Below are 25,174 nucleotides of genomic sequence, written 5' to 3'. Positions count from 1 at the left end.
AACCACACACACACCTTTCCCCATGACTGACGTGTGTGTAGACAAGGCTCTGAAGACCGAATGAATGTGTGTGGAGTGGACATGGGACAGAGTGTGTGTGTGTGTGTGAGTTTGTGTGTAACATATGTATAACAAGACAGACTGTGTGTATGGAAAGGTGACCGACAGGCTGATATGTCAGGGAGGTTGATGACTGACTTCCCGGAGAGCTGTTTTTCATACAGACAGTGCCTTCAGAAAGTAGTCACACCCTTTGACTTTTTCCACATTTGGTTGTAAAGACTGATTTTAAAATGGAATGACATTTCTTTGTCACTGGCCTACAAACAATAATACCCCATAACGTCAAAGTGGATTTAAAAAAAAAATTTTTTACAAAAGGTTTCCAAATTAATAAAAAATGAGTCAATAAGTATTCAACCCCTTTGTTATGGCAAACCTAAATAAGTTCAGGGGTACAAATTTGCTTAACAATTCACGTAATACGTTGCATGGACTCTGTGTGCAATAATAGTGTTTAACATGATTTTTTAAATGACTACCTCATCTCTGTACCCCACACATACACATAATTATAAGGTCCCGTAGTCGAGCAGTGAATTTCAAACCCAGATTCAACCACACAGACCAGGGAAGTTTTTCAATGCCTCACAAATAAGGGCAACTATTGGTAGATGGGTAAAAGTAAAAATAAAGCAGACATTGAATATTCCTTTGAGCATGGTGAAGTTATTAACTACACTTTGGATGGTGTATCAGTACACCCAGTCACTACAAAGATACAGGCGCTGTTCCTAACTCAGTTGCCGAAGAGGAAGGAAACCGCTCAGGGATTTCACGATGAGGCCAATGGTGATTTTAAAACAGTTACAGAGTTTAATGGCTGTGATAGGAGAAAACTGAGGATGGATCAACAACATTGTAGTTACTCCACAATACAAAACTAATTGACAGAGTGAAAAGATGACTGTACAGAAGAAAAAAATGCATCCAGGCACGAAAGTAATACTGCAAAAAATGTGGCAAAGCAATTCACTTTTTGTCCTGAATACAAAGTGCTGTATTTGACTTGCCCCAAACATATTACTGAGTACCACTCTCCATATTTTCAAGCATAGTGGTGGCTGCATCATGTTATGGGTATGCTTGTAATCGTTAAGGACTGGGGAGTTTCTCAGGATAAAAATGGAACGGAGCTAAGCACAGGCAAAATCCTAGAAGAAAACTTGGTTCAGTCTGCTTTCCACAAGACACTGGGAGATGAATTCAGTTTTGACTTAAATCTATCTGAAAATCTACAGCAAGACCTGAACATGGTTGTCTAGCAATGATCAACAACTAATTTGACAGAGCTTGAAGAATAAAAAATAAAAAAAATGGACAAATGAACAACCCAGGCATGGAAAGCTCTTGGAGACCCTGCATTTCATTTTCAATTGATTTGCAAAAATTTCTAAAAACATGTTTTCACTATGTCATTATGGGGTATTGTGTGTAGAATAATTTTGAATTTTGAATTCAGGCTTTAACACAACATAATGTGGAATAAGTGAAGGGGTATGAATACTTTCTGAAGGCACTATATGTAATGTGTGCATACCAAATAGAAACTTGCTAACACCCACTCTGATCTAAAACAGAAAATACACTACATGACCAAAAGTATGTGGACACCTGCTCGTCAAACCAAAATCATGGGCATTAACATGGAGTTGGTCCCCCCTTTACTGCTATAATAGCCTCCACTCTTCTGGGAAGACTTTCCACTGTTGGAACATTGCTGCGGGGACTTCCATTCAGCCACATTCAGCCACAAGAACATTAGAGAGTCGGGCACTGATGTTGGGCGATTAGGCCTGGGTCGCAGTCGGCATACCAATTCATCCCAAAGGTGTTCGATGGGGTTGAGGTCAGAATGCTGTGCAAGCCAGTCAAGTTCTTCCACACCAATCTCGACAAAGCATTTCTGTATGGACTTTGCTTTGTGCACAGGGCATTGTCATGCTGAAACAGGAAAGGGCCTTCCCTAAACTGTTGCCACAAAGTTGGAAGCACAGAATCATCTAGAATGTCATTGTATGCTGTATCTCTAGGATTTCCCTTCACTTGAACTAAGGGATCTAGCCTGAACCATAAAAAACAGCCCCAGACCTCCTCCACCAAACTTTACAGTTGGCACTATGCATTGGGGCAGGTAGCGTTGTCCTGGCATCCACCAAACGCAGATTCGTCTGTCGAATTGCCAGATGGTGAAGTGTGATTCATCACTCCAGATAAATTGTTTTCACTGCTCCAGAGTCCAATGGCGGTGAGCTTTACACCACTCCAACCAACGCTTGGCATTGCACATGGTGATCTTAGGCTTGTGTGCGGCTGCTCAGCCATTTCATGAAGCTCCCGACAAACATTGAGAGCTGACGTTATTGAGCTGACGTTGCTTCCAGAGGCAGTATGGAACGCGGTAGTGAGTGTTGCAATCGAGGAGAGACAATTTTTACACGCAACACACTTCAGCACTCGGCGGTCCCGTTCTGTGAGCTTGTGTAGCCTACCACTACACGGCTGAGCCGTTGTTGGTCCTAAATGTTTACACTTCACAATAACAGCACTTACAGTTGACAGGGCAGCTCCAGAAGGGCAGAAATTTGGACGAACTGACTTGTTGGAAAGGTGGAATCCTATAACGATGCCACGTTGAAAGTCACTGAGCTCTTCAGTGCGGCCATTCCACTGCCAATGTTTGTCTGTGGAGATTGCATGGCTGTGTGCTGGATTCTACACACCTGTCAGCAATGGGTGTGGCTGAAATAGCCAAATGCACATATTTATGTATATATAGTGTATATACATGACCAGATTTGCATGCACTTACAAAAAAAATCCCCTCTATTCTAACCAATATGGTGATGCCTCTAAAAACAGACCAAGAATCTACAAATCCAATACAATAACCTTATAGATTTATTTGACTATTTAAAAACACAATACAACCACACGTGGATAATGTATTTAAAGTTATCGAGTATGACACAAAAACGTTTGGTAACGTATTTGACTGTTCAAGTGCACAGTCCCCAATAGCAGACACCAATGGCGACAGCTAGTCTTACTGGGGATCCCCATTAGCAGACACCAATGGAGACAGCTAGTCTTACTGGGGGCCGACACATAACAAAAAATACATTACAAACAAAATACTTTACAATTTACATACACACAATACATGTTAATGTTGTTAAATGTATCTATCAGTTACATATACATGCCAGTAAATTAACATAAAAAGTAGGTCACATGGGGGAGAGGTGTTGTGTCGTGAAGTGTTGCTTTATTTGTTTTTTTAAAACCAGGTTTGCTTTTCACTTGCTATATATATGAGATGGAAGGGAGTTCCATACAATCATGGCTCTGTATAATACTGTACATTTCCTTGAATTTGTTCTGGACCTGGGGACTGTAAAAAGACCCCTGGTGGCATGTCTTGTGGTAAGTGTGTGTGTCAGTGCTGTGTGTAAATTGACTATGTAAACAATTTGGAGTTTCCAACACAAAAAATAAATGTAAAAAATAAGTGATTTAGTCAATCTAGTATTGATATTAGCCCTCTGACTACAATGAAGAGCAAAATGTACCGCTCTGTCCTGGGCCAGCTGCAGCTTAACTAGTCCCTTCTTTGCAGCACTTGACCATATGACTGGACAATAATCAAGATAAAATAAAACTAGAGCCTGTAGGACTTGCTTTGTGGAGCATGGTGTCAAAAAAGCAGAGCATGTCTTTATCACAGACAGACTTCTCCTCATCTTTACAACCATTGAATCTATATGTTTTGACCAGGACAGTTTACAATCTAAGGTAACACCAAGTAACTTAGTCTCATCAACGTGTTCAACAGCCACACTATTCATTACCATATTCAGCTGATGTCTAGAATTTAGGGAATGATTTGTACCAAATACAATACTCTTAGTTTTAGAAATGTTTAGGACCAGCTTATTACTGGCCACCCATTCTAAAACTGACTGCAACTCTTTGTTTGTTTAGGGTTGCAGTGATTTCTCTAGCTGTGGTTGCTGATGCGTATATGCTTGAATCATCAGCATACATGGACACACAGGCTTTGTCTAATGCCAGTGGAAAGGTCATTGGTAAAAATAGAGAAGTGTAGAGGACCAAGAGAGCTGCCCTGCTGTACACCACCCTTTACATGTTTAACAGAGAAGCTTCCATTAAAAGAAAACCCTGTGTTCTATTAAATAGATGGCTCTGAATCCACGATACGGCTGAGGTTAAAAAACCATAACACATACGTTTTTTAAACAATAGGTTACGGTCAACAATATCAAAGACTGCACTGGCAGTACAGCTCCCGTAATCTTATCAGTTTCTTTCAACCAATCATCTGTCATTTATGACAATGCAGTACATGTTGAGTGCTGAAGTACATGTTTTATGATGAAGACAGCAGCTCTACAGATGGTATCTAACTGAGCATTGCATTCTCTCAAAATACAGAAATAAATAAATCATATTTCTCCACTCCTGTGCTCAAGTCCAAATGTTGCCTACATTTGGTGTATCATTTTACAGCAAGAAAACCTTCATTCTGCAGGAGTTATTATTAAGGCCTACCATCAGTGTCCAGATTTCAGTTTCCATTTAACCCTTCTAAACAGTAGGCTACAGTTCCCTTGACATGCCATAGGCCTATTCGAAGTCCCGTCTTGTGACTGTCGAATTTGTATAGCTCCTCACAATCATCACACATAACATATCATCCTCTTTTACCACTTCACCAAATCTTTCCAATCATTACTTTTCTGGCCCTTCTATTTTCAACCCTCCCTTTGCAGCTTTAAAAAAAAAAGTTGTATTTTTTTGACTCCTGAACAGCTAATCAAAGGGCTACCCAGACCTCTTTTACGCTGCTGCTACTCACTGTTTATAATCTATGCATAGTCACTTTAACTCTACCTACATGGACATACAGTTGAAGTCGGAAGTTAACATACACTTAGGTTGGAGTCATTAAAACTAGTTTTTCAACCACTCCACAAATTTCTTGTTAACAAACTATACCACCCTGCATCCCACTGCTGGCTTGCTTCTGAAGCTAAGCAGGGTTGGTCCTGGTCAGTCCCTGGATGGGAGACCAGATGCTGCTGGAAGTGGTGTTTGAGGGCCAGTAGGAGGCACTCTTTCCTCTGGTCTAAAAATAATATCCCAATGCCCCAGGGCAGTGACACCGCCCTGTGTAGGGTGCCGTCTTTCGGATGGGACGTTAAATGGGTGTTCTGACTCTCTGAGGTCATTAAAGATCCCATGGCACTTATCGTAAGAGTAGGGGTGTTAACCCTGGTGTCCTGGCTAAATTCCCAATCTGGCCCTCAAACCATCACGGTCACCTAATAATCCCAAGTTTACAATTGGCTCATTCATCCCCCTCTCCCCTGTAACTATTCCCCAGGTCGTTGCTGTAAATGAGAACGTGTTCTCATTCAACTTACCTGGTAAAATAACGGATAAATAAAAATAAAAATTGGCAAGTCGGTTAGGACGTGTACAAGACAAGTAATTTTTCAAAAAATTGTTTACAGACGTTGACTGTGCCTTTAAACAGCTTGGAAAATTCCAGAAAATGATGTCATGGCTTTAGAAGCTTCTGATAGGCTAATTGACATAATTTGAGTTAATTGGAGGTGTACCTGTGGATGTATTTCAAGGCCTACCTTCAAACTCAGTGCCTTCTTGCTTGACATCATGGGAAAATCAAAAGAAATCAGCCAAGACCTCAGAAAAGAATTGTAGACCACCACAAGTCTGGTTCATCCTTGGGAGCAATTTCCAAACGCCTGAAGGTAACACGTTCATCTGTACAAACAATAGTACACGAGTATAAACACCATGGAACCACACAGCCGTTATACCGCTCAGGAAGGAGACGCGTTCTGTCTCCTAGAGATGAACGTACTTTGGTGCGAAAAGTGCAAATCAATCCCAGAACAGCAGCAAAGGACCTTGTGAAGATGCTGGAGGAAACCGGTACAAAAGTATCTATATCCACAGTAAAACGAGTCCTATATCGACATAAACTGAAAGGCCGCTCAGCAACTAAGAAGCCACTGCTCCAAAACCTCCATAAAAAAGCCAGACTACGATTTGCAACTGCACATGGGGAAGTTCGTACTTTTTGGAGAAATGTCCTCTGGTCTGATGAAACAAAAATAGAACTGTTTGGCCATAATGACCATCGTTATGTTTGGAGGAAAAAGGGGGATGCTTGCAAGCCGAAGAACACCATCCCAACCATGAAGCACTGGGGTGGCAGCATCATGTTGTGGAGGTGCTTTGCTGCAGGAGGGACTGGTGCACTTCACAAAATAGATGGCATCATGAGGGAACAAAATTATGTGGATATATTGAAGCAACATCTCAAGACATCAGTCAGGAAGATAAAGCTTGGTCGCAAATGGGTCTTCCAAATGGACAATGACCCCAAGCATACTTCCAAAGTTGTGGCAAAATGGCTTAAGGACAACAAAGTCAAGGTATTGAAGTGGCCATCACAAAGCCCTGGCCTCAATCCTATAGAAAATGTGTGGGCAGAACTGAAAAAGTGTGTGCGAACAAGGAGGCCTACAAACCTGACTCAGCTACACCAGCTCTGTCATGAGGAATGGGCCAAAATTCACCCAACTTATTGTGGGAAGCTTGTGGAAGGCTACCCAAAACATTTGACCCAAGTTAAACAATTTAAAGGCAATGCAACCAAATACTAATTGAGTGTATGTAAACTTCTGACCCACTGGGAATGTGATGAAAGAAATAAAAGCTGAAATAAAAGCTCTACTATTATTCTGACATTTCACATTATTAAAATAAAGTGGTGATCCTAACTGACCTAAAACAGGGAATTTCTACTAGGATTAAATTTCAGGAATTGTGAAAAACTGAGTTTAAATGTATTTGGCTAAGGTGTATGTAAACTTCTGACTTCAACTGTATTAGCTCAATTACCTCGACAAACCAGTGCCCCCGCACATTGACTCCGTACCGGTACCCCTGTATATAGCCTCGCTTGTTATTTGACTGCTGCTGTTTAATTATCTGTTACTTTTATTTTCTATTTTTTACTTAACACTTTTTTTTCTTCTTAACTTCTTAAAGCATTGTTGATTAAGGGATTGTAAGTAAGCATTTCACTGTAAGGTCTACACGGGTTGTATTCGGCGCATGTGACAAATACAAATTGATTTGATTTGTCTTGCGTTAAACTTCAACAATGTATTTTTGCCTCCGTGGATTGACGTTAACTTTTTCTGCCAGTTCCCAAAAGCATTATTTGGCAATTGGCTGTGTAGGCTATTTAGTGCCTTACAGTTAAGCCTTAAAGTTTAAGCTTATGCACAAATACCAGATAGCCTAAAATAATGAAGCCATTGTAGCCTATATAAATTGCACAATAAATATACATTACCAGTCAAAAGCTTGGACACGTACTCATTCAAGGGTTTTTCTTTATTTGTAATATTTTCTACATTGTAGAATAATAGTGAAGACATCAAAACTATGAAATAACATACGGATTCATGTGGTAACCAAACAAGTGTTAAACAAATCAAAATGTTTCATATTTCACATTCTTCAAAGTAACGACCCTTTGCCTTGATGACAGCTTTGCACACTCTTGGCATTCTCTCAACCAGCTTCATGAGGTAGTCACCTGGAATGAACAGGTGGGCTTTGTTAAAAGTTAATTTGTGGAATTTCTTTCCTTCTTAATTCATTTGAGCCAGTCAGTTGTGTTGTGACAAGGAAGGGGTGGTATACATATGATAGCCCTAGCCCTATTTGGTAAGAGACCAAGTTCACATTATGGCAAGAACAGCTCAAATAAGCAAGACAGTCCATCACGAAGGTAGTCACCTGGAATGCATTTCAGGGCTCTCCAGAGGGTGGTGCGGTCTGCACAACGCATTACCGGGGGCAAACTGCCTGCCCTCCTACAGCACCCAATGTCACAGGAAGGCCAAAAAGATCATCAAGGACAACAACCATCCAAGCCACTGCCTGTCACCCCGCTATCATCCAGAAGGCGAGGTCAGTACAGATGCATTAAAGCTGGGACCGTGAGACAGAAAAACAGCTTCTATCTCAAGGCCATCAGACTGTTAAACAGCCATCACTAGCAAACAGCCATCACTAGCAAACAGCCATCACTAGCAAACAGCCATCACTAACACAGAGTGTCTGCAGCCTACATACACAGACTTTAAATCATTGGCCACTTTCATAAAAGGAACACTAGTCACTTTAATTATGTTTACATATCTTGCATTACTCATCTCATACAGTGGGGCAAAAAAGTATTTAGTCAGCCACCAATTGTGCAAGTTCTACCACTTAAAAAGATGAGAGAGGCCTTTGTAATGTTCCATTCATAGACACTTCAACTATGACAGACAAAACGAGAAAAAAAATCCAGAAAATCACATGTAGGATTTTTATGAATTATTTGCAATTATGTGGAAAATAAGTATTTGGTCAATAAAAAAAGTTTCTCAATACTTGTTATCTAACCCTTTGTTGGCAATGACAGAGGTCAAACGTTTCTGTAAGTCTTCACAAGGTTTCACACACTGTTGCTGGTATTTTGCCCATTCCTCCATGCAGAATCTCCTCTAGAGCAGTGATTTTTGGGGCTGTTGCTGGGCAACACGGACTTTCAACTCCCTCCAAGATTTCTATGGGGTTGACATCTGGAACTGGCTAGCCACTCCAGACCTTGAAATGCTTCTTAAGAAACCACCGCTTCGTTGCCCGGGCGGTGTGTTTGGAATCATGTCATGCTAAAAGACCCAGCCATGTTTCATCTTCAATGCCTTGCTTGATGGAAGGAGTTTACTCAAAACTCACGAGACATGGCCCCATTCATTCTTTCCTTTACACGGATAGTCGTGCCTGGTCCCTTGCAGAAAAACAGCCCCAAAGCATGATGTTTCCACCCCCATGCTTCACAGTAGGTATGGTGTTCTTGATGCAACTGCAGCATCTTTGTCCTCCAAACACGACGAGTTGAGTTTTTACAAAAAGTCTATTTTGGTTTCATCTGACCATATGACATTCTCCCCAATCTTCTTCTGGATCATCCAAATGCTCTCTAGCAAACTTCAGACGGGCCTGGACATGTACTGGCTTAAGCAGGGGGAACGTCTGGCACTGGCAGGATTTGAGTCCCTGGCGGCGTAGTGTGATCTGATGGTAGGCTTTGTTATTTGGTCCCAGGTCTCTGCAGTCCATTCCTAGGTCCCCGTGTGGCTCTGGGATTTTGCTCACCGTTTTGGTGATCATTTTGACCCCACGGGGTGAGATCTTGCGTGGAGCCCCAGATCGAGGGAGATTATCAGTGGTCTTGTATGTCTTCCATTTCCTAATAATTGCTCCACAGTTGATTCTTCAAACCAAGCTGCTTACCTATTGCACGATTCAGTCTTCCCAGCCTGGTGCAGGTCTACAATTTGTTTCTGGTGTCCTTTGACAGCTCTTTGGTCTTGGCCATAGTGGAGTTGAGTGTGACTGTTTGAGGTTGTGGACAGGTTCGTTTATACTGATAACAAGTTCAAACAGGTGCCATTATTAATACAGGTACGAGTGGAGGACAGAGTACCTCTTAAAGAAGAAGTTACAGGTCTGTAGAGGAGCCAAAATCTTGCTTGTTTGTAGGGACCAAAACTTATTTTCCACCCATAATTACAAAAAATCATAAAAAAATCCTACAATGTGATTTTCTGGATTTTTTCCTCATTTGTCTGTCATAGTTGAAGTGTACCTATGATGAAAATTACAGGCCTCTCTCATCTTTTAAGTCGGAGAACTTGCTACAATTGTGGCTGACTAAAACTTTTTGCCCGCACGTATGTATATATACCTATGTATCATAGCTATCTAATGCGTAGCTCAGTCTATGCCGCTCAACATTGCCCTCCATATATTTATACACTGCTCAAAAAAATTAAAGGGAACACTAAACAACAACACAATGGTAATCCAAGTCAATCACACTTCTATGAAATCAAACTGTCCACTTAGGAACAGCAACACTGATTGACAATAATTTCACATGCTGTTGTGCAAATGGCAATAGACAAAAGGTGGAAATTATAGGCAATTAGCAAGACACCCCAAAAAAGGAGTGATTCTGCAGGTGTGTTGACCACAGACCACCTCTCAGTTCCTATGCTTCCTGGCTGATGTTTTGGTCACTTTGAATGCTGCGCGGTGCTCTCACTCCAGTGGTAGCATGAGACGGAGTCTACAACCCACACAAGTGGCTCAGTAGTCGCAGTTCATCAGGATGCACATCAATGCGAGCTGTGGCAAAAAGGTTTGCTGTGTCTGTCAGCGTAGTGTGCCAGAGCATGGAGCGCTACCAGGAGACAGGCCAGTACATCAGAGACGTGGAGGAGGCGTAGGAGGGCAAACACCCAGCAGCAGGCACCGCTACCTCGCCTTTGTGCAAGGAGGTGCACTGCCAGAGCCCTGCAAAATGACCTCCAGCAGGCCACAAATGGCATGTGTCAGCATATGGTCTCACAAGGGTCTGAGGATCTCATCTCGGTAAGCTAATGGCATTCAGGCTACCTCTGGCGAGCACATGGAGCTGTGCGGCCCACAAAGAAATTGCCACCCCACCACCATGACTGACCCCACCGCAACCGTCATGCTGGAGGATGTGCTGCGCAGCAGAACGTTCTCCACGGCGTCTCCAGACTCTTACGTCTGTCACATGCTGCTCAGTGTGAACCTGCTTCATCTGTGAAGAGCACAGGCGCCAGTCGGACGAATTTGCCAATCTTGGTGTTCTCTGGCAAATGCCAAACGTCCTGCCACGGTGCTGGGCTGTAAGCACAACCCCCACCTGTGGACCGTCGGCCTCATACCACCCTCATGAGTCTGTTTCTGACTTTTGAGCAGACACATGCACATTTGTGGCCTGCTGGAGGTCATTTTGCAGGGCTCTGGCGTGCACCTCCTGCACAAAGGCGGAGGTACGGGCCTGCTGCTGGGTTGTTGCCTCCTACGGCCTCCTCCACGTCCTGATGTACGGCCTGTCTCTCTGGTAGCGCCTCCATGCTCTGGACACACGCTGATAGACACAGCAAACCTTTTTGCCACAGCTCGCATTGATGTGCCATCCTGGATGAACTGCACTACCTGAGCCACTTGTGTGGGTTGTAGAACTCCGTCTCATGCTACCACTAGAATGAGAAGCACCGCCCAGCATTCAAAGTGACCAAAACATCAGCCAGGAAGCATAGGAACTGAGAAGTTGTCTGTGGTCACCACCTGCAGAATCACTCCTTTTTTGGGGGTGTCTTGCTAATTGCCTATAATTCCACCTTTTGTCTATTCCATTTGCACAACAGCATGTGAAATTATTGTCAATCACTGTGCTTCCTAAGTGGACAGTTCGATTTCACAGAAGTGTGATTGACTTGGAGTTACATGTGTTGTTTAAGTGTTCCCTTTATTTTTTGAGCAGTGTAATTCTAATCAATCCTTTACTTAGTGTGTATTAGGTATTTGTTGTAATATCTAAAATGTCCCTTGTTAGAGATTGCTGCACTGTCAGAACTAGAAGCACAAGCATTGCTACACCACAATAAACATCTGCTAAACATGTGTGTGTGACAAATAAAAGTTGATTTGAAGGTGTGCCTTGTTAAAGGTTAATTGTTTTGGAATGTCGTTCCTTCTTAATGCATTTGAGCCAATCAGTTGTGTTGTGACAAGGTAGGGGTGGTATACAGAAGATAGCCCTATTTGGTAAAATACCAAGTCCATATTATTGCAAAAAGAGCTCAAATAAGCAAAGAGAAACGACAGTCCATCATTACTTTAAGACATGAAGGTCAGTCAATCCGGAAATTTTAAGAACTTTGAAAATTTCTTCAAGTGCAGTTGCGAAAACCCTCAAGCTCTTTGATGAAACTGTCTTTCACGAGGACTGCCACAGGAAAGGAAGACCCAGAGTTACCTCTGCTGCAGAGGATAAGTTCATTAGAGTCACTAGCCTCAGAAATTGCAGCCCAAATAAATACTTCAGAGTTCAAGTAATAGACACATCTCAACATCAACTGTTCAGAAGAGTCTGCGTGACTCAGGCCTTAAGGTCTCATTGCTGCAAAGAAACCACTATTAAAAAGGACACCAATAATAAGAAGAGACTTGCTTGGGCCAAGAAACACAAGCCAAGAAACACAAGCAATGGACATTAGACAAGAGGAAATCTGTCGTTTGGTCTGATGAGTCCAACTTGTTAGATACTGCGCTTGAAGAAATGTTTGGTTCCAAACGCCGTGTCTGTGAACGGATGATCTCCGCATGTGTGGTTCCCAACGTGAAGCGTGGAGGTGGTGTGATGGTGCTTTGCTGGTGTCTATGTCTGATTTATTTAAAACTCAAGGCACACTTAACCAGCATGGCTACCACAGCATTCTGCAGCGATACGCCATCCCATCTGGTTTGCGCTTATTTATTTTCTTTTACCTTTATTTAACTAGGCAGGTCAGTTGACCCAACACACCTTCAGGCTGTGTAAGGGCTATGTGACCAAGAAGGATAATGATGGAGTGCAGCATCAGATGACCTGGCCTCCACAATCACCTGACCTCAACCCAATTGAGATGGTTTGGGATAAGTTGGACCGCAGAGTGAAGGAAAAGCAGCCAACAAGTGCTCAGCATACATGGGAACTCCTTTAAGACTGTTGGAAAAACAATCCAGGTGAAGCTGGTTGAGAGAATGCCAAGAGTGTGAAAAGCTGTCATCAAGGCAAAGAGTGACTACTTTGAGGAATCTAAATCTACATGATTCCATATGCGTTATATCATAGTTGATGTCTTCACTATTATTCTACAATGTAGAAAATAGTAACAGTAACTGACTGGTACTGTACATTTATTGATATTTTAATCTATTGTTTCTGTTTATTCAACCCTCCCGTAACCCAACCGCCCTTCAGCCACACAACATTTAAAAATGACCCTAAAACCGTCCACCCTGCAGATATAACCGTGAGGACTACGGGTTATGAGTCAACCCGTGCATCACTAACAAGTAAATGCCGCTTTGCCATTCTTGGGTAGCGGAATGACTTTGGCTTCCATCCAGGTCTGAGGACAAACACTTTCCTCTGGGCTCAGATTAGAGCAACACCCCCCCCCATAAGCATTCCTGTCTCTTTTGTAGATGTTATATCCTTGTATTGCTATATCAAAGGAATTATCTAAATGAGTCTCAGAAATGGCTAATGTATTAATTTTGTTATCTGATGTTAGCAAGTTATTGATTTCATTAACCTTATTTCTAAGGCTACATATATATATTAATGTGTTTTTCTTTGCCCTTTCCTGGGTAGCTCATCAGAGATAGCCATAATCCCATTTTACAGTCGTAAGAATTCCAGAAAAAGGGTTAGGGGGACGGTTTGGAATGGCTGGCACGGCGACTAGAATGGCTGGCATGGCAATCAGGGTTGTGATAGTTCCACTGGGAGGGAGGCGATTGTGATGTCACAATGAGGTGAAACTAGACTCCCAGCCCCATGCATCAGCTACCATCGAAAGAAATTATGAATAAAAATGATGACGACATAATGGGTAGACTGGCAGACATTTTGGGTGTACCCATGCCAGGAAGTTAAAGCAGGAAGCGTGCCCTTCAATCTGTGATGTGATTTGTTGAGTTAACTCAACTGACAAAACAAAAAATACATTACATTGCATGAGCCACATCAGTTAGCATCATTTGAATGAACATTCTACATTACCATGGCAACCCAGCATCAGTTGATAGAACATTCCAAAATACCATGGAAAGCCATTGGGAGTTCACCGGTCAATTTTCAGGGTTGGAGCTTCCAAGCCCGTTCAATTCATTCTTATTTCTAAATTGCATTCGGAAAGTATTCAGACCCCTTGACACATTTTGTTACGTTACAGCCTTATTCTAAAATTGATTCAATAGTTTTTTTATCCTCATCAATCTACACACAATACCCCATATATGGCAAAGCAAAAACAGGTTTGTAGAATTTTTTTGCCAATTTATAAAAAATAAAATAGATACCTTATTTACATAAGTATTCAGACCCTTTGTTATGAGACTCGAAATTGAGCTCAGGTGCATCCTGTTTCCATTTATCATCCTTGAGATGTTTATACAACTTGATTGAAGTCCACCTATGGACATTTCAATTGATTGGACATGATTTGGAAAGGCACACACCTGTCTATATAAGGTCCCACAGTTGACAGTGTGTCAGAGCAAAAACCAAGTCATGGGGTTGAAGGAATTGTCCGTAGAGCTCCAAGACAGGATTGTGTCGAGGCACAGATCTGGGGAAGGGTACCAAAACATTTCTGCAGCATTGAAGGTCCCAAGAACATCCATCACTCTTAAATCATTCACATCCATCATTCTTAAATGGAAGAAGTTTGGAACCACCTAGAGCTGGCCACTAGGCAAAACTGAGCAATCGGGGAAGAAGGGCCTTGGTCAGGGAGGTGACCAAGAACCCTATGGTCACTCTGACAGAGCTCCAGAGTTCCTCTGTGGAGATGGGAGAACCTTACAAAAGGACAACCATCTGTGCAGCACTCCACCAATCAGACCTTTATGGTAGAGTGGCCAGACGGAAACCACTCCTCAGTAAAAGGTACAACATTTTTATTTATTTAACCAGGTAAGCTAGTTGAGAACAAGTTCTCATTTACAACTGCGACCTGTCAGTCCGCTTGGAGTTTGTCAAAAGGCCCCTAAAAAAGGACTCAGACCATGAGGAGCACGATTCTCTGGTCTGATGAAGCCAAGATTGAAATACTTGGTCTGAATGCCAAGCGTCACGTCTGGAGGAATCCTGGCACCATCCCTATGGTGAAGCATGGTGGTGGCAGCATCATGCTGTGGGTATGTTTTTCAGCGGCAGGGACTGAGAGACTAGTCAGGATCGAGGGAAAGATGAATGGAGCAAAGTACAGAGAGATCCTTAATGAAAACCTGCTCCAGAGCACTCAGGACCTCAGACTGGGGCGAAGGTTCACCTTCCAACAGAACAACGACACTAAGCACACAGACAAGACAACGCAGGAGTGGCTTTGGGACAAGTCTCTGAATGTCCGTGAGTGGCCCAGCCAGAACCCGGACTTGAACTCCATCGAACATCTCTGGAGAGACCTGAAAATAGCTGTGCAGCGACACTCCCCATCCAACCTGACAAAGCTTGAGAGGATCTGCAGAGAAGAATGGGACAAACTCCCCAAATACAGGTCTGCCAAGCTTGTAGAGTCATCCCGAAGGAGACTCTAGGCTGTAATTACTGCCAAAAGTGCTTCAACAAAGTACTGAGTAAAGGGTTTGAATACTTATGTAAATAAGGTATGTTTTATTTTTTGTTATACATTTGCAAACATTGCTTTGTCATTATGGGTTATTGTGTGTGGATTAATGAGAAAAAACCCAATGTAATCCATTTTGGAATAGGGCTGTAACGTAACACAATGTGTAAAAAGTCAAGGGGTCTGAATACTTTCTGAATGCACTGCATGTCAGAGACCTGCCTAGGCATGCTATCATCAAAGACACTTTACTACACATGAGTGGGCTACACCAGTGGTTCCCAAACAGGGGTCCTAGGCATATCTAAACGGGGTACTTGAGAAGACTGGTAAAATGCACACGAGGGAGTACTTCAGGGGTACTCCGAGCAGAGCAAAATTCAGCTTGCGGTACAGTAACCAAAAAAGGTTGGGAACAACTGGACTAGACCACCCTGGTTACTCGCTGGATATCCTGTTAACTAGAACATTTATCCTCACTGGGAGGTCATTCTCCACTCTCCCAGGTATATTGGTGTTATTGTGGGAGGTCATTCTCCACTCTCCCAGGTATATATTGGTGTTATTGTGGGAGGTCATTCTCCACCCTCCCAGGTATATATTGGTGTTATTGTGGGAGGTCATTCTCCACTCTCCCAGGTATATATTGGTGTTATTGTGGGAGGTCATTCTCCACTCTCCCAGGTTTATTGGTTTGACAAAGCCAATTGTGCGTATGTGAGTGTAGTTGTGTATGTCTGTGTCTCCACCCACCTGTACTCGTGCTGTGAGAGACAGTCCAACAGGTCTTTGGCAGTGAACCTGGGCTCCATGGCAGCAATCTAAAGCACAAGTCACCTACAGTATTAAGATTCAGCCCAATCAGCTTGGCAGTACATGTGATGTAACATTGCAATCCTATTAACATTTAGAATGAATGAATCCTACAATGTCCATGTGGATGACAAACCTTCATTCACCCTATCAAAAAATTGGGAGCTGGAAAGATGAAACATGAATGATCTCAGAGGAGGTGTGACCACCAGACAGAGGTTACTAGGAGTTAGAAATACTAACCTCACTGGAGTGGATGAAGGAGAGGAGAGCCTGGGCATCTTCTAGACAGCTGTCTGTTGACAGAACCCTACAAAACAGCCAGGGTCTGATTAGTGGAGGGACACACCACACACTGTCATTAAGTAACAAAGGAAATGGACTAGGGTAAATTAAGTGATAGAAAGGGTAATTAAAATACTTCTAGACTGTATAGTGTAAATATGGAGAGAGAGAAAGACAGACAGACAAAGAGAGATAGAGAGAGAAAGGTTGCCATGAGAAAAGGGTAACCAGTGGAGAACAAACACCATTGTAAATACAACCTATATCTTTCTGTTTATTTATTTTCCCTTTTGAACTTCAACTATTTGCACATTGTTACTACATTTGCAATAATATAACATTTGAAATGTCTATATTCTTTTAAAACTGTTGCAATGTTTACTGTACATTTTTTATTGTTTATTTCCCTTTTGTTTGTCAATTTCACTTGCTTTGGGAACGTAAACATATGTTTCCCATGCCAATACAGCACCTTTTGAATTGAGAGAGAGAGATAGCGAGATGGTGGAGGGAGAGGAAGGAAAGTAATTTCAGCAGGCTAGATCTGTCTGCATTATACATATTTTCTCCCGGCAGGGACTTGGGAGGGGGGGGGGGGGTTTTGGGCTGTGATGATGCGTCACTGCTAGCTACTGTAAGAGCTACTGTCTGTCTGTCTCCTAGGTAACCACATAGGAGCAGCTTCAACAAACACACCTCATCCAAACCTCCTACAGATGGGCATACATGAAAGTCATCTTCATTTTTGGGCTTGTCTGTTCCATTTCTAACCAACCACCTGTTCTGCCTAACGTGTACAGTACAGAAATAGCATGAGTTTTATTCAAATCAACATCATGTGCAGCAGGAAAGAAACAGACTTTCAGGGACTCAGAGAGCCCTGAACAAACTGGAACTACACGTCACATCACAAACACACGGTTCTAACAATGAACTAAGCCTTAACATGCTTTTGGGAAATTGGGCCCTGATCTGTATTCAGAAATGAGGTAGGTAGTGAAGAGGTGTTTAGGTAGGTAGTGAAGAGGTGTTTAGGTAGGTAGTGAAGAGGTGTTTAGGTAGGTAGTGAAGAGGTGTTTAGGNAGAGGTGTTTAGGTAGGTAGTGAAGAGGTGTTTAGGTAGGTAGTGAAGAGGTGTTTAGGTAGGTAGTGAAGAGGTGTTTAGGTAGGTAGTGAAGACGTGTTTAGGTAGGTAGTGAAGAGGTGTTTAGGTAGGTAGTGAAGAGGTGTTTAGGTAGGTAGTGAAGAGGCATCCTAGAAGACGTGTGATAAGATGCCCCATTGTGTGAGAAGTTATACAAAAACTATAGTGCCAAGTCATACAATACACTGTATTATTAGAACAATGTGAATAACTTATAATATTCTGATATATTACAACTGTAATGTACAGTAGGCTGTGTGTGCTAATGAGCGTTTGAGTGAGGTGTTAGACAAATGTAATGATTAATGAGCTCTAAAACACCAATCTGGGCCTTGTTTCCCAAAAGCATCTTAAAAGAGCCACTGAACACGCCGATTTGCACGTACGGTGCATTCGGAAAGTATTCAGGCACCTTGACTTTTTCCACATTTTGTTACATCCTTATTCTAAAATGGATTACATTGAAAAAATATACACACAATACCCCATAATGACAAAGCAAAACCAGGTTTTTAGAAACGCTTGCAAATTTATACAAAAATAACATTTACATAACTATTCAGACCCTTCACGCAGTACTTTATTGAAGCACCTTTGGCAGCGATTACAGCCTTGAGTCTTCTTGGGTATGACGCTACAAGCTTGGCACACCTGTATCTAGGGAGTTTCTCCCATTTTTCTTTGCAGATGTTCTTAAGCTCTGTCAGGTTGGATGGGGAGCATAGTTGCACAGCTATTTTCAGGTCTCTCCAGAGAAGTTCGATTGGGTTCAAGTCTGGGCTCTGGCTGGGCCACTCAAGGACATTCAGAGACTTGTCCCAGAAGCCACTCCTGCATTGTTTTGCTTGTGTGCTTAGGGTCATTGTCCTGTTGGAAGTTGAACCGTCATCCCAGTCTGAGGTCCTGAGTGCTTATTTATTTTAGACAGGTCTACAGAAGCATTTATTTATTTCAGAAGAACAGAACAGCATACTCTGAGTTGTCCTTATGTTAGGCCCTGATCTGGCTATGCCATATTACTGTGGGCTACACTAGTTATTTTAGCAGACAAGAACGCCTAAGCAAATATTTTACATTATTTTATAGAATGAATACAATTGAGCAAAGCTGAATAAAATACAAAGGACGTCTCCAAACGATTTGAGGGAGTGGGCACATGCAGCTATTCTGTGTTGAGCAGTTAACAAAGAAATAGGTACTACTATATATGCTTAATTTAGAGTTAATGTAACTTTAGTTCTTCTACAAATGTTGGGCTATATATGTTTCGATTTTTAATACATTGTAAGGCTGCATGACGCGACTAATGATGTTTTTTTTTTTAATTGCTTGAAAGTCAGGAGCTCTGCTTTGTTTTTTTGCGCAGGCTGTACACACTTAATCTGTCTCTCATTCACAATTTGACAAGCACTTGATAATGCCTCGAATTTAAAGGCGGCATCCCCTTTGTGCGGCCATAAAAATCCATGTATTTTGCGGCCAGTGGCCGTTGTTCCCTTCTCCCAGAGTGCAGCGTACTCCGAAGCACCTCTCACTCACATGGCTCTCCATCACGTGATCGGGTATTTCTCACAGGCTACAAGTGAAGACAGACACTTTGAGGACGCAACTGCATGCATATTGAAGATATTGGAAGAACTATCCACATTTACTTTGTCAGCCAACAAGATTAGGCCTAACGAACAGAAAAATCACTAGCCTGTCAATCTACTATCCCCATAGTACAAAAGTTTACCTATTCTATTCTGTGTGAGAAATAAATATTCCAAACATAGTCTGGGACAGTTGTGGGATGCGATAGATCCCAAATTAATACAACCACTAGCATCAAACAAACTATTTTACGCAATAGGTCAGAACGTTTAGTTTAAAATGTGATAAACTATTAGGCTATTTCTTCACATTATAAGCGCAGCAACGTGCATACGACAGTAGGCTATAAGTGCGAATGTTCCGTTAGCGGGAATACACCATTATCAAAAGTGACCGCATATGCGATTATGTAAGTAATGTTTTTATTATAAAAAGGTGCATTATAATGGTGAAAATGATCTTCCCCAAACTTGAAACTCACGCGATGCTTCTAAAAGCCGGTTAGGCTCTACACCCCTTGTAAAGCGGATTAATGTGCTTCATTTTAAGAAGTTATTTGGCCACAAATTGTGAAACAAACCTGATCAAAACATATAGGCCTATGGGCAAGGCTACGTGAGGTGTGCGGCTATGATTAAAAAATGTTGCAAAAAAATTGCATTGTTTCTTGCCTTCAAGCTGGGCATCATTCACAATTGATAATATATCAATCAAAGCGATAGGATAATATTGACACCAATCAGACTATTCTTGAATTAATCTTGTCTTTACATATACTAAATAATATATGTGTGAATTTTTTAATAATTAGAATGAACCATTATCATGCACCTGTCTCGAAACAGGGGCAGTGGGAAAAAATACATGTCATCTATACACTTAAATAACGAATGGAGGACGCTTTTCCCATGGTTCATTTTCATGCCAGTCAGGTAGGCTATACTCCTGTTATAAATATAAGCAATGTGCTTAATATTAGGAAAGTTGAGAATTAAATATAGTAGGCCTAAACTATAGAAAGCCTATGGGGCCCGCCTATTTTTATTAGAGGCCATCACTCTTTTCTCAAGCAATTGCATAGCCTATAGAAATGTTGTGCAACATGAGCGCTCATGAAGCGTTTGATTAGAATTTCAATTACATTGATGTCAGAGTGATTAGAGGGACAATAGAGTGCAGAGTACCAGGCAGTTAGCAAGTTTGGTAGACTACTAATGACCAGCAGCCTGCATCATAGCTTGGAGAAGCCTAATTACCGTGGCTAAACAATCACATGGAATTTGACTGCCTTCATGACCACCGGTAATACAGTCACAGCAAGAGCCCTATCTTTGACCACCGACAACGAAGTTGATCACAAATACAAAGTTGCCAATGTCTTTGCAATCGTTACAAACAAGCAAAGGATAAACAGATGCTTCAAATGAAAAGATGACTGCATTAAAAGATAAACAGTCTACCAAGAGTATAGACTACATAGGCCTATATTATTTCAATTATATTGAAATAAATGTTATTAAGTTCATTGAATTTAGTAAAAATATATATATAATAATGCTATTTGTGATTTTTGCCTCAATATATTTCTTGATGTGTAGCCTAACGTGTGTAATGATGTTCCAAATCTTGACTCTGTATATTATTATAGGGTAAGAATTACAATAAGCCACATCAATATTTGCAGCCATAGGTGACAATAATGCTCTAGGAGCTGATCCGTCATCAGTATTGTGAAATAATTCTAACGTTAAGGAAAGATTTAAACTGGAGACAGCTGACCCGAGTTAAATAAATGAACACACCACTGGTTGGGTTCAAACTGAAACTACAATGAGGCAGAATGTTCATAGTTACTGTTGAAAGAGACACAGCGTTCCTGACTGAGGGGACACCATACACCAACCAAACCGAACCCCTGTTTAAGGCTGTGTCTGTGTGCACAGCAGCATGCCTTACTTTTAATCCTATTCCCCAATTCTTGAAGAAGGAGAAGCTCGCCAATGTAGTGGAAAACAAGGCGAGGACATTTGGCTGTCCAGGAGAAAGTCAGACTCTTTAACACATCACAATGAGCCATCAACCATAACATGAACGATTTCAGTGACCCCGTGACTGCTGGGATGATTATCTTTTTAATAACGTCATCACCATAGCAACCGTCAGTGACGTATTGTGAAAGTGTTACTGATTGCAGATTGTCTGCAGCCTCGCTAATATCTTCCCCTGGCCTGAATGGCAGTGAGTCTAGCAGAGAGGAGAGTGTGACACCAGACCGACAAGTCAAGACAGGAGCTCTACTGTGACGACATCAGGCGTGTCCCATTTCTGGGCAATTTGCAATCGCTCCTTCAAACACATCCTTAGTCTGGAACAGGTGGGTGATTCAGCCTCATTGAATATGGTTAGGCTAAGTTTGGGGTGGTAGTGGTCACCAGTCCTGGTCCTAAGAGTTACAAGGTTTGCAGGTGTTTAAAGTGAGAGATATGTCAGGTATCTGACCTGGTAAAGGCATGTAGCACTTGTCTGACAGCAGTGGATAGTTTGTGCAGACAGACAGGAGAGAACTACTGTTCTGTCAGAATGGAGGGAGTACAGTATGGTATAACTGACCTGGTAAAGGCCTGTAGCAGTTGTTTGACAGCAGTAGACAGTCTGTGCAGACAGGAGAGGGCGTCCTGGGGAAGGGGAGGACCCTCTACTGGCTGGTTGGTTTCTATGGCGCCCGGGTCAAAGCGGAGAGCGGCGAACACAGCWGAGCTGAACAAAGCACATTGACCTCTTATACTAACATACACTCACATTCATTCATTAAATAACTGTCCCTTTAACWGGCACAGTCTTTAGAATGCATGTTAGAAAAACTAGTATTTAGGACCCTGCCTTCCCAACTATGGGCTAATCTCCACAGGTCCTGAACTCAGTATCATCTGCTCACCTGATCCCACACACATMGTTCCAGATGTTCTCAAACATCACCCACACTTCCTGGTGTGACACCCGAGCAGGCTTGGTCTGTTTCTCTTCCTCCTCCTCCTCCTCTTCTGCCATGAGGGTGTCACCGTCACTGGTGTGGGTCTCCTCTGAGACTTTCTCTGGCTACATACCAAAATCAACTTTAAGTTTCATTTATTTGCCATTTGTAAACAAGCACAAACATTGGAATGTCTCTTTAGACGAGAGCTCAACGGTAAAACTGTAAGAGATTTTAAGAAACGCACAAGAAAACTATACAAATAAGTTTGAACAACTTTAGACAACTTGGGTCCAAAACATAAAGAAAACGGATTTGCCACCGTGTGACGTTGCAGTCCTGAATAAGCTCCAGGCAGCGTACCTGAGGGAGTATCCTCTGCAGCAGGGTGTTCAGGGAGGCGAGGGCCGGTCGGACACGCCCATCGTAGTCTGACCTGCAGCCGAAGGCCTGCAGCAGCTCTCTAGCCTCATACAGAGCCAGCAGTGTAGAGCTATGCTCTACTGACTTACCTAAGGAGAGAGACCAGAACGTCAGAGTACACACTTGTACACCCATAACCAGACACACACACACGATCACTGTAGTCACGCACTCACATTTGTCAATGAGAAACAGAGGCCAATTGTAAACAACCCCACAGTTTGTCCTGACAGTACAGTAGATATTTAACCAGAGCCAGTTTGTCCTGAAATTACAGTAGTTATTTAACCAGAGCCAGTTTGTCTGACAGTACAGTAGTTATTTACCAGAGCCGTTTGTCCTGACAGTACAGTAGTTATTTAACCAGAGCCAGTTTGTCCTGACAGTACAGTAGTTATTTAACCAGAGCCAGTTTGTCCTGACAGTACAGTAGTTATTTAACCAGAGCCAGTTTGTCCTGACAGTACAGTAGTTATTTAACCAGAGCCAGTTTGTCCTGACAGTACAGTAGTTATTTAACCAGAGCCAGTTTGTCCTGACAGTACAGTAGTTATTTAACCAGAGCCAGTTTGTCCTGACAGTACAATAGTTATTTAACCAGAGCCAGTTTGTCCTGACAGTACAGTAGTTATTTAACCAGAGCCAGTTTGTCCTGACAGTACAGTAGTTATTTAACCAGAGCCAGTTTGTCCTGACAGTACAGTAGTTATTTAACCAGAGCCAGTTTGTCCTGACAGTACAGTAGTTATTTAACCAGAGCCAGTTTGTCCTGACAGTCAGTAGTTATTTAACCAGAGCCAGTTTGTCCTGACAGTACAGTAGTTATTTAACCAGAGCCAGTACAGTAGTTATTTAACCAGAGCCAGTACATTTAGTTATTTAACCAGAGCCAGTACATTTAGTTATTTAACCAGAGCCAGTACAGTAGTTATTTAACCAGAGCCAGTTTGTCCTGACAGTACAGTAGTTATTTAACCAGAGCCAGTACATTTAGTTATTTAACCAGAGCCAGTACATTTAGTTATTTAACCAGAGCCAGTACATTTAGTTATTTAACAGAGCAGTAATTTAGTTATTTACCAGAGCCAGTACATTTAATGGAGAATAGGAAGACTTGTAGGAATTTAAGGTGTGTGTGTTTATACCTAATGTCACTTCCCTTCCGTGCACATTCACATCCACACACACACAAACAGTAACACACTGCAGTAGTTTCCACTTCTGGATTCTTCGATATACACCGTTCATCCCTCCCTTCCTCTCAACTCTCTAAGAGTCCTGGCTGGTCCACCCAAGATTAGAATAGGGAGGGGGGGGTGGGGGTCATGCTAGAGAGAGTATGATGAACAGGGAAACACACACTCACACTACAGCTGCTAATGTAATACAACGACAAACAGAGCCAGGGCAACACTGAGCAGCATGCTTAGTATGGCTACTGCAGTTAACCACTCAGTCAGCATTTTGCTTCTGACACACTTCTCTGCAGAGCCTTATTCTGAATATAGTTCTGTAGAGCAGTAGGAGGCTAGTGTAGACAGTATAACACTGTCCTTTAGTCAGGGAGAACTCTATTTGCAGCACACTTCACTGGGCCCATTTTAAGGATATCACTATTTATTTTTAGCATACAAATGTACTAGTTTCCATCAAAGTATTCAAAGTACACACAACATTTAGTGTTTTTTCCATTATTTATAGTTTATTTTGACAATGTATAACAAAAACATAAGTCTCAGAAACTGAGAAAAGATGTGTTGCACTAGATAACAGCTCATTTACATTTGTAGTTCCCAAAGAGAGATATTGATTGCATTTTGAGAGTGCTGTAATCTGACAGTGATGTCATGGTTTCTCACCTGAGAAAAAGAAGTTGTGAAGGTTTTCCAGGGATTGCTGCAGATTTCGAGGACGATGTTGCCAAAGACAGAGATCCAGTGTTTCTTGAACACTGCAGAAGGTCTTCAAGAGTCCAGGGCGGTTTCAGATATACGATCTATCGTTTCCAAACAAAAATGTAGGTTACAAAATGATAGCCAACATCTGATCACTTTTACGTAGTTCAAGCTTCCTCTCTGTATATACACTCCCATCCATGTCTCTGGACACTGAGGGAATATTTTGGGGTGGGGGGGGGGGGGGGGGGGGGGCTAGAATGGATAGAATGTTCATATTAGGTGACAGTAGAGAATGTCATCTTTTATTTGACAGTATTTTCATATATATTATTACACGCAATGACTACATCTTGTGACTATAAAAACTTGCACTTGTTTCAGAATATGTTTTGCCCAATAGGAATTTATTGGTGAATGTCTTATTGGTAATGTCCATTTTAGAGTCACTTTTATTGCTAATTGTTGGCACACTGCAAAAAATATGACACCCACCCCTCACTACCCTTTCTACTACTGCTGAAAAAGGTCAGAGGGGAAACACTGAGCACATTTACATCTACAAATCTGCTCAATACTTTCAGAGGCCAAGGCATCCCGATTTCCACACTTTTCCTGAAGTGTGCACTTGCACCCTCCCATCATGGATTGAA

At 42.0% G+C, this 25,174-nt stretch overlaps 1 protein-coding gene across 1 annotated transcript in view; it reads right to left on the bottom strand.

Moving 5' to 3' along the window:
- swt1 (SWT1 RNA endoribonuclease homolog) overlaps nucleotides 1–25,174 on the bottom strand; it is a 43,108-nt gene that overhangs the window by 5,302 nt on the left and 12,632 nt on the right. Inside the window, exons 10-14 of the mRNA XM_024003670.2 lie at nucleotides 22,567–22,715; nucleotides 22,168–22,328; nucleotides 21,843–21,989; nucleotides 16,455–16,521; nucleotides 16,152–16,219 (exon numbers count right to left, since the gene is read on the bottom strand). Of these exons, the coding sequence (XP_023859438.2) occupies nucleotides 16,152–16,219; nucleotides 16,455–16,521; nucleotides 21,843–21,989; nucleotides 22,168–22,328; nucleotides 22,567–22,715 (592 nt within the window). The remainder of the gene's footprint in view (nucleotides 1–16,151; nucleotides 16,220–16,454; nucleotides 16,522–21,842; nucleotides 21,990–22,167; nucleotides 22,329–22,566; nucleotides 22,716–25,174) is intronic.

Source organism: Salvelinus sp. IW2-2015, linkage group LG16, assembly GCF_002910315.2.
Source record: "Salvelinus sp. IW2-2015 linkage group LG16, ASM291031v2, whole genome shotgun sequence".
Taxonomy (NCBI): Eukaryota; Metazoa; Chordata; class Actinopteri; order Salmoniformes; family Salmonidae; genus Salvelinus; species Salvelinus sp. IW2-2015.
Note: the sequence above shows the minus strand (reverse complement) of the source record. Positions and strands in the feature narration are given on the sequence as shown.